The 11,376-nt window shown below is 33.3% G+C and overlaps 1 protein-coding gene across 1 annotated transcript in view; it reads right to left on the reverse strand.

Moving 5' to 3' along the window:
* TENM2 (teneurin transmembrane protein 2) overlaps positions 1 to 5,529 on the reverse strand; it is a 970,061-nt gene extending 964,532 nt beyond the window's left edge. The window contains exon 1 of the mRNA XM_058167878.1: positions 5,304 to 5,529. Within this exon, the coding sequence (XP_058023861.1) occupies positions 5,304 to 5,529 (226 nt within the window). The remainder of the gene's footprint in view (positions 1 to 5,303) is intronic.
* Between the last annotated feature and the right edge of the window lie 5,847 nt (positions 5,530 to 11,376).

Consider the following 11,376-nt stretch of genomic DNA (forward strand, 5'->3'; position numbering starts at 1 on the left):
TGCATTCCATTTTCGGTCAAGACACAGCCTGGAACAGCTAACTGGTGGTATTCCAGAAGGCCGATCCAACCGCCAATCACCACTTGTGCTTAATCAGGCTGTGCTGAAGCTGACCAGGCTGTTTGCTGTTTAGTACAAGGAGGCAAATTGCTGGGAGGTAGAGGCAGAATTTTTTTTAAAAAATGGCTAGGAAAATAGTCAAAACAGAAATTAATACAAATACCGGTATATTGAAATGAAAAGCAAAAAAGGAGGAGGAGGAGGAGGAGGAGGAGGAGGAGGAGGAGGAGGAGGAGGAGGAGGAGAAGAAGAAGAAGAAGAAGAAGAAGAAGAAGAAGAAGAAGAAGAAGAAGAAGAAGAAGAAGAAGAAAAAGATGATGATGATGATGATGATGATACGATAGCATCAAAAAAGTGCTAACTTGCTTATTCAAACAAATTTTATAGTAATGCCTGTTGTGGTCTAAATCAAGTACACAAGGAGGCAAATTGCTGGGAGGTAGAGGCAGAATTTTTTCTTGTTTTCCTCCCCCAAAGCTAGGTGCGTCTTATGGTGCAAAAAATACAGTATATCTATATATTATACATACACATAGGCCTTCATTCTATCATCCCATTGCACTCACACATACACAAACACATATAAAATGCAATTGGAAAATATTAATATTTCTGCACATCTAAAGCACTGCATACATCTTTTTATATATATATATATATATATAACTGAAGATACGATAGCATCAAAAAAGTGCTAACTTGCTTATTCAAACAAATTTTATAGTAATGCCTGTTGTGGTCTAAATCAAGTACACAAGGAGGCAAATTGCTGGGAGGTAGAGGCAGAATTTTTTCTTGTTTTCCTCCCCAAAGCTAGGTGCGTCTTATGGTGCAAAAATACAGTATATCTATATATTATACATACACATAGGCCTTCATTCTATCATCCCATTGCACTCACACATACACAAACACATATAAAATGCAATTGGAAAATATTAATATTTCTGCACATCTAAAGCACTGCATACATCTTTTATATATATATATATATATATATATATATATATATATATATATATATATATATATATATATATATATATATATATATATATATATATATATATATATATATATATATATATATATATATATATATATATATATATATATATATATATATATATATATATATATATATATATATATATATATATATATATATATATATATATATATATATATATATATATATATATATATATATATATATATATATATATATATAACTGAAGATACGATAGCATCAAAAAAATGGCTAGGAAAATAGTCAAAACAGAAATTAATACAAATACCGGTATATTGAAATGAAAAGCAAAAAAGGAGGAGGAGGAGGAGGAGGAGGAGGAGGAGGAGGAGGAGGAGGAGGAGGAGGAGAAGAAGAAGAAGAAGAAGAAGAAGAAGAAGAAGAAGAAGAAGAAGAAGAAGAAGAAGAAGAAGAAGATGATGATGATGATGATGATGATGATGATGATGATGATGATGATGATGATGATGATGATGATGGAGGAGGAGGAGGAGGAGGATTCCAACTCTTGGGATACGAACTCTAATACATCAATATAACTATTTAATTGTAAGTAGCAATCTTTTTCCATAATAACAGTGAAAAGGAAGAATGATAACTTGGATAAATTTTCTATCATGAAGTAATAAATACAAACACATCCAGAATTTTAGGATCACTGTAAAATAGAAGGCATTTTCCAAATTTCTCCAGCTAGCAACGGTTGATAGGCCGGGTTATTTCTTTAATTGCTTATTTAGCTGAATAGCATAAGGAGGCCAATGTGAGGTGCAAATAAGCAGGAGAGTTCATTGAGTTCAAAGTATAGATGAATTTATTATTGCTATCTATATACAAGAATCTAATTAACTAATGCTCAAAACTAAATCACACTAGATAATGGTCAACTGAAGGGGGGTAGATTTGGGTCTTTGGCAGCAACAATCCAAACTGATGACCTTGAAGCCTTCAAGTCTCTTTTTCTATAGCTCCTAATGTTTCTAATGTTTCTAACGATTGAAAGTAAAATCAGAGATTCTTAAGCTTTGTGATGAAATGATCCCCAAAATATCCCTTGCTTGGCTACAATCTAGTTTATGGATCACTCTCATGCTCAGTTCCACCAAAAGTTCCAACCAGCTTCTGTACCACCCCCCCCCCCCAAAGAACAATTTGGTTAGAACAGACATTCCCCTTGTTCCAGGAAGTGGCTTTTGCAAATGGGGAAAAAAGAGTAGGGTTAAAATACCTCAATCCTGGATGAGTTTCCTTGGTAAATATATCAGTGTTGTACAAGCATTGCCCTGTTAGCAAAGATTATTCACAGAAAGCCTTACCTGTATCATTGAAGTTTGCTATTAGCAGGCAAAATAGGACTCAGTGTGATCCCTCTCAAATTTTCATTCTAAAGGGGGAGGGTCTTAATTTTGGAACTGCTAGATAATTAATAACCTATTTTCTCTTCCTCCAAATTGTCCTAATCATAACAGAAAACCAGATACTAATACCAAGACAGTGGCAAAAAAGTAGGATCCAATGAATTAATGGAAAAGGTCCTAACTGAACTCATATGTTTCCTTGTTATCTAAGAAACCATATTCTCACGAGTGATAAGTGTCTTCACTGTGATTTGTTGACCTGTGTAGAAAAAAGAATCCTACATGAATAATTAGTATCACATAACATATAAGACTAATGATTTGAGTTTCATATTTTATGTATGGACTGAATGCAATCGTATCAGACAATTACTAATATGCTTCCGGAGTTTCAATGTATATCTTGTAACCTCATTTATTTCTCATGTTATTGCATCTAACCTTATCCCCATAATGTTAAACGTAGCTCAGCTCAGAACTTCATATCCTTGATAGTGAAGTACTTCACTATATTCTTAATATAGCATATTTTAACAGTTATTTGATTCACTGATTAAATTTTCCTAAATTTCTAGAAAGTATTACTTGATGAATGTACCTACATTTTCTTATCTTTGCCCTTCTCACCTTAACAAAGTATTAAGTTACAGACCTGAAACAAAAAGGTTTTTTTTTAATTTAAAGATTAATCCCTCTCTAGTGGATTTCAGTATTAAAGTAGATTAAGCTTGTATTGTGACTTCTTTGAAATGTTAAAGAAGCAACTATGTTCGGAAAATAGTTCATTTCTATTTTGAAAACAAAATAATAAAGATAGCTTGCTATTTCTTCTTTACCAACATTCTTCCCAGTCTACTTTTCACCTATCTCAATTACAATGTTTTTAAATTTATACATTCTGAAAATTTCTCAATTCAGACTTTACTAATTTTCCATAACAGAGCTATGGAAGTATATTTTCTTGATTTTAAATATTATACCATCTATGTGTCAAGGTTTAAAAGATTGTTGTTTAAAACTTAATTTTTTATCTTTATTAAATGTCATTATTTGAAGTGTCACTAACTAATTGTCATGTTGTCGTAAATGTAAGACTTCATGCAATACTGAACAGCGCAATAGCTGAAAGAAATGAAGGAAGAAGTATTTTAAACCTAAATGTTAAAAAAAAATTATTAAACAAATTTATATGGCCACCCATCTGAATACTGAGCACTGAAAACTATAAAACTTAATACAATTATAAAAAGCAATTAAGGTTATTTATAACAACAAAACATTCTCTGAGACATTCAATTATGGCTATGTGTCTGAACACATATTCATATCTGTATGGTGACAAATCAGACTACTGAATTAACTCAGAATGAATTAGTATACAGTATAAAATTATTCTAAAGCTTTAAATTAAAAAAAATCAAAATCTTCACTAGTGCAGATACCTATTATTCAATTAATTTACGATTGTCTGTTTTAGATCATTTTGGAGTCCCCCCCCACACACACAATCAACATATATCTAAACTAAAATATTACAAACAGTAAAAGGTAAGTATTTCATACAGTGGGCAAGTTCAAGCTACTTTCATGAAAGAAAAAGGAAGTTGGAGGAAGCTTTTAAAAATCCAAGAGATCCAGACACGGGTAGTCTGAAACTTTGGGGAGAAAAGGGCAATGTTTTATTCAAATAACATTGTTCTTAAAAGTAATGCTACAGATGTAATGTTATGTGTATAGTTGTGAGGTGGAGGCTACAACAAACAGTGGGAAATCCAAATACAGATATCTACTTAATTATAACGTTCCTTGAGTCCTTGGCCAATCAGTGTTTCAGAGTTTAAGCAAGTTTGCATTACTGTTTGTAAGACTAAAACCATTCTGACTTTTCTTGGAGAATATCCTGAGAAACTAGTTTACTATTTATAATTCCACAGTTTTTAACATTTTGGAAAGAAAAAAAAATGAAACCAATGATCTCATAAATGTATCGATAAAAGCAATTAAATATGATTAATTATTATATGAACCAATGATACAGATACATTAAAAGTATTTATAAAGCATTAAGTGCATTTATATAACTATAAATTGGATTAAATTAAATCAGTGCTGAACAAATATTCTCTCGCAAGACTGATAAGCCTATGGGATCCATTTTGTTGGTAAGGTAATCTTTCAAAATATTTCATTGTATGAGATTCATTTGGGGCTAGGGAAAATCCTAGAAACAGCTGGCTTGGTTCAATCTGACAAAGGAATTAGATGACTTAAAAGAATTCTAGGAAGCTCAATGCAAGCCTACAAATATTTACATAATCTGCATAATAGATATAAATATATTAAATGCAATGTTATAAATCTGAAGTATATTTATTTGATTAATTGAAAAATTTAAAGGTTAAGAAATAAAATCACAATGAATAAACACTTAAAGAAATGTAGAAACATACTATAAGCAAAATAAAGAAAATTTCTACATCCTTCATACATTATAATGAAATTCTTGAAATGTAAAGTATGTTGGACAACAATTTATACATTCATGTAAATGAATTTTCAGTCCTTGATTTAATTGCACACCTCTAGATGTCCGTGAAACAGTAGAACGTAAATATAAAATTAAAATAATTAGGTGGGATTTTAGCTTTTATTTTTTTTTAAGTAAAATTAAATATCAGGTGATGAAAACATTTCAGCAAAATGTTCAAAATTTAGCATCACAATGGAACCTGAATTTTGTACAGTAATGTTAAATCACAAGTAAACACATTTGCCAAAGGGACGTGCAAAGTAAGTACATGGTCACTTAAAGTTACTGCAATAATATTGGCAAAATTTTAGAATCTATAACATACCTTGTCTTGGAAATTCATCTGATTCTCTGTGAACTAGGTCAGTAACTCGATTTCCATAATGCATTCTTGTATCATGATCATAAGCCTTCAGTGTCTCACTTGAACTATAGGACTTCTGAGTAGGTACTCTGCAGTCTTCACTGTCCAGTGAAGAACTTGTATAGCGACATTCCTTCCCACATCTACCTCTTGTCAAAGAACGGTGTCTTCTGTCTTTTACATCCATAATTCTGAGTCAAGGAGAAAATTAAATCTTTTCCCCCCACTGATGTAAATGTAGCTGGTTACTTTACTACCTGCAAAACATAGAAAAAGAACAACGCAATGATTCTTAGCTATGTGTTACATAAATGGAGACTGTATATAACACATTGTATGTAACATTTTATATATATAACACTTAGAAAAAAATGTTAAAATTCAAAATTAGCAAATAAATAGAATTTTAATACATGTGTGCAATTAACTTAAAAGCAAGATATAAAGAAAATTAGTTTAAGTTATTAATTATATTTTATTAAAATTATTTTATTGATGTGTTTAAAAATAGATGAAAAAGTAAATTACTGAAATAAGTTCATGTGTGAATGCCTAGTGACAACAATTTAATAATTCATTGACATTCATTCTCTGCAACAAAAAGTAAAAATGATTATTTATTGTAAGATGTAGGTATATTTGAATATTAGATTCTCCTATAAAATGTTGAAAATAGAGTGATTCAGGTAAAGAAATTCTTAAGATTTAAGCTGAAAATTCATTTGAATTTGTTATAAACAAAACAATGAAGGATGGGTTCATTTATTTATTGTTGTTTGCTTGTTTTGTTTTGGAGGGGAAGAGCAAAGTTTTCTTAGTATTCTAAGTTTATTTTAATTTTTTTTCTATCATTTTTGGTCATCAGGTAATCCTCCCACGCCATATCTTGCTGATTATAATTATGCAAATGTAGTTTGAGAAGCCCTAAAAATTGCTAATTGGCTTAGTGAAAGTTTCCTGAAGTTCTTTCTGAGAGTGTTACATTTATGCATTTTAACCTACTAATAGCCTCAGTTATGTTGCACTGAATGTTATGATGCCATAGCTATAATTAACATCCTATACCTGTAATTAGATGCAAAAGGTCATAATCTATTTACCTTTTTACTATTAATTGCTGACATAAATTTTGGATCACCAAGCACATTACTCAGACCTGATTTCTCTGATTTGAAAGAAGTAAATATATACATAAGTAATATTGTAATACGCAAAGTATGTTAAAAACAAATGATTAAGCAAAGGAACTTAAAGGAAGAAGATAAAATCAGACAAACTCTAATTCTGTCTTCATTCATACCTTTGCTGCCCTTTCAACCTTCCTTACTTCCACTATATCCATTCTATACACTGATTCATGTAATACCTTTTATATTTTAGACTTCAGACTTTTCTTTGAAGATTGCCACCCTCAACTTTCTTTACCTTTCTTTCCATTTAACCTAATTCCATTTAACCGGGGCCGCGGTGTGGCTCAGGCTGTAAGAAGCCTGTTATTAAAACACAGCTGCCTGCAATTACTGCAGGTTCTAGTCCCACCAGGTCCAAGGTTGACTCAGCCTTCCATCCTTTATAAGGTAGGTAAAATGAGGACCCAGATTGTTGGGGGGGCAATAAGTTGACTTTGTAAATATACAAATAGAATGAGACTATTGCCTTACACACTGTAAGCCGCCCTGAGTCTTCGGAGAAGGGCGGGATATAAATGTAAATAAATTTTTAAAAAATCCTTTCTTCAAATATTTAAGATTTGATTCTCATTCATTTTCTCTATATAGCAATAGTAATAGCATTTAGACTTATATACTGCTTCATAGTGCTTTACAGCTCTCTCTAAATCAGGTTGTCAAACTTGTGGTCCGTGAGCTGAATACGTCACACTCTGGCCACGTGCATGCCCAGTTTAGCAAAGGGGAAAAAAGTTGTGATACATCAAATGACGATGCCGTGACGATGCCGTGACGATGCCGTGACGATGCCGTGATGATGCCGTGACACCCCTGCTCGAAGTGGTTTACAGAGTCAGCATATTGCTGCCAACAATCTGGGTCCTCTTTTTACTGACATCCAAAGGATAGAAGGGATCTGTGGGCAGACTTAGCCCGCTACATTCTCACCACTGCGCCCTCACGGCTCTATGACTAAACTACTTTAATATACTTTTTTCATAGTTTTTTTTTTATATTCAGTCTTAAATGCACTTCTTGTTTTATCAGATAAAATTTTAAAGTACCCCATTTTCATTGCATTAAAACTATTTTTATATTTCCCCTAACATACAACTCTCACTTTTATATAACAAAATGGGCAGAAGTATACTTGTACCCATCAGCATTTCCATTTATTTCATCATACATTCATTCTTTCTGATGAACTAAATAATAGCCATTACCTTATTAACAATGTTTTCAGATTTTCTAATTTCTCCATCTATTGCTCAATTTTTACTTAACATTCTAGAAAGCTAACCAAATTCAGTCTATACGGCCTAATTCTCCCTCTTCTTGTATAGGTTATAAACATTAATTCTGATTTTCTTGTCAAAGCAGTGAGATTGTGACTGTGAACAATTTCTGTTTCCCTCTCCACCACCCCAACTCATATTCATTCAGCGATGAAAAATCTAGATGACACGAGTGCCAGGGTTAAAGACACAGTGCATGACCTATATGGCACTTTTTGTTAACTTCCTCTTAGAAATATCACTCTGGAAAGAAGCAATTCAGATAATCAGAAATAAAAACACATAAAAGTCTAGGTGTTTTTGATTCTTGAAAGTTTATTTCTGTGAAATGTGAGAATTAATAATATAGTCAAGTAAAATGAAGAGAACAACAAATCCCCCCCCAAAAAAATAATACTCAGTTTTACAAAAATCTATATTTTTGGTAAAGTAGCTGCAGTTTTTAAACTCTGCTGCATTAAGTGATAAAATTATACAAATTTAAACACAATGAGCAATACACTTCAAGTACTTGACACAAGTGGATTAGATGGAGATCTAATTGCAAATTTCAAAGCCCAAGTATCACAATACTGAAATGTGTATGCAAAATATGGGAAAGCTTTTAACCAGGAGCCAGATTATTTAATCTCCCACAGACAATCAGATTTCCTTCCTTTCTTCCTTCCCCTCTCCATCCCTCCCCCTTCCTTCTCTTCCCTTTTCCCTTTCTATTTTAGCTCATTAATATTTTCAACTCTTTGTGTAATGTTGTGTCCAGTAATAATTATGTCCATTGATGTAGTAGTTTTGATTGATTAAATTAACAGCTAAATTGTTTTTGTATGTATTTACTAGAATATTAAACTGTGATTGTTTTTCCAGGTTTGTTTTCCAGAACCAAGGCTACCTGGAATTTTGACAAATTTGCTGCTCTCTAAATAACCTTTTATACTATCAGTCATGTTATTCTACTAGATCTGCTCAGGAAGTTGGGAGTAAAGTGCATGGTATTATAGTTGTTCTGTTCCTTCATCCAGGTTGGTTCAAGTTAATATTAATATGAGGGGAAAATGTGCCCTCCTTGATACTGTATTTTTAAAATTTATACCACTAAGTGAACTCATCCACTGATTCACAGTATGCTGAAGATACTCAGTATACATCTTTACCCTAGGCAGGGTAAATGTAGAATGCTAGGAAAATGGTCTTGAAGCACTTGACAAAAATCAAAGAAACGGTCAGTCCATTAAAGAGAGAAGATGGTGAGAAAGTAACAGGCAGTAGAGAGAAAACAGAGCTGCTTAACTTAGTCTTTGCATCAGTCTTCATACAAAAAGAAATTATAGTCCAACCTACTCAAAACATAAGTGTAAAAGACAGACTAGAAATAAAAATAAACAAAAAATGGTAAGATAACACCTATCTGACCTTGATGAATATAAATCATTGGAACCTGATGGATTACATCCCAGAGTTCTGAAGGAGCTGGCACATATTATCTCAGAACCATTGTATCATATTTTTAAAAATCCTGGAGAAACAGGGAACTACCAGAGGATTAGAAAAGAGCTGATGCGGTTCCTATCTCCAAAAAAGGAAAACAAAACAACAACAAAAAAACAACAACAGACAGACCCAGAAATTGCAAACCAATCAGCCTGGGAAGATACTGGAATAAATAATAAAAAAACAGATCTTTGGACATCTAGAAACAAATAAAGTTATAATTAGTAGCCAGCATAGGTTTTCTAAAAACAGATCATGTCAATCCAATCTTATTTCATCATTTGACAAAGTGACTAAATTAGCAGACCAGTGAAATGCTGTGGAATGGTATACTTAGACTTCAGCAAGGCATTAGACAAAGTAGACACAACCTACTTGTTGGTAGACTAGAAAAATATCGAATAGACAGCATCACCACCAGATAGATTTGTAAAAGATCTCGACAGACTTGAACAATGGGCCCTATCCAACAAAATATAATTTAATGTGGAGAAAAACAAGGTTTTACATCTAAGCAGGAAAAACCAAAGGTACAAGCACAGATTAGGTAAAACCTGGCTCATAAACTGTGAGAGGGACCTTGGAGTCCTAGTGGATGATCACTTAATCATGATCCAGAAGTGTGCAGCAGTAGCCAAAAAACCCTAGTATAATCCTTGGTTGTATAAACAGAGGCATAAAATCAAAATCAAGATCATGTGGTGATCAATTTATAATTTATAAATTGGTCACCACATTACACAAAAGATGTTGAGACTTTGGAAAAAAGAGCAACTAAGATTATTAAGAGCCTGTAGACAAAAACATATGAAGAACAAATGGTATGGTCAGGCTAGAGATGGGTGTGGCCAGTCTAGGGGTGACATGATAGCAGTATTCAAGTATTAGAGAGGTTGCCACGAAGAGGAGGATTTCAACTTATTTACCAAAGCACCTGTAGGCAGAACAAGAAACAATGAATGGAAATTAATCAAGGAGAGAAGCAACTTCTGAACTTCTGCCGTCAGAAGTTACAGATTGAAGCTAATTCATCACTGGAGGTTTTTAAGAAAAGATTACACACCACCAACCTGAAATGGTATAGGGTCACCTGCTTGAGCAGGGGGTTGGACTAGAAGAGCTCCAAGGTCCCTTCAGCTGTATTCTGATTAACTGATATTCAAAAACTATTGTTTTTGCAAAAAGAACAAAATTTAAACTTTCTTTAAATTTTACATTGCCTGTTCAGGTAGCTGAACAGGTAGCTGCCATGATCAGGAGGACTGTTGCACAGAACCATAGTGTCTGCCCTTTTCTGGATCAGAAGGTACTACTTAGGGTTGCTCATGCCTTGTTCATCTGATGAATGGACTACTGCAATATGCTCTACTTGGACCTGTCCCTGAAGAGCAACAAGAGGTTGGAATTGGTCCAGAATTTATGGCCAGTTATGGATCTACCGCCATGCAGGTACTCACAACTCTGTGAGCTGCACCAGCTCCTAATAACTTTGGGGTGCAATTCGACATGGTGTGGGGCTTTCTCTAACTGTTTCTAAGTGAAATAGATTCAGCAAGTTGAGCATGCTCCAGCCACTGCCTATTAAAAAGTGCCATATATTATATTAATATTGCTATCTTTTATATTTTTCTCTTCTTGATGAATTGGTTTTTGATCCCATGTTCATCATTCAATCACAATTGGTGAGATTGATGGCTATGTTAGTTGAATAAACAAATATTTATTTTATCTGACTTCATTTTTTTTCTTAGCTTAAGAAAAATGGCTATCTTGCTTCTCAGAAAGAACTCTATCATTTCCTCTTATTTTGCAAATGGCAGGAGAAATTATAATCAGACATTACCATATTTTTCATTCCATAGGATGCTTTTGACCATAAAATGCATCTAGGTTTAGAGGAGGAAAACAAGAAAAAAATTCATCCAGCATCCATTCAGTATTCATCTGGTTAGCGTCCTTGCAGCAAACAGCAAACAGCCTGCTTCCTCCATGTCTGCTGCCTCTGCCAGGGAATGCTGGAGTCTTTGCTTCTGAGCAGCTGATCAGTGGTTGGATCAGCCTCCCACTAAACTGTTGATCAGT

The sequence above is a fragment of the Ahaetulla prasina genome, chromosome 2 (assembly GCF_028640845.1).
Source record: "Ahaetulla prasina isolate Xishuangbanna chromosome 2, ASM2864084v1, whole genome shotgun sequence".
NCBI lineage: Eukaryota > Metazoa > Chordata > Lepidosauria > Squamata > Colubridae > Ahaetulla > Ahaetulla prasina.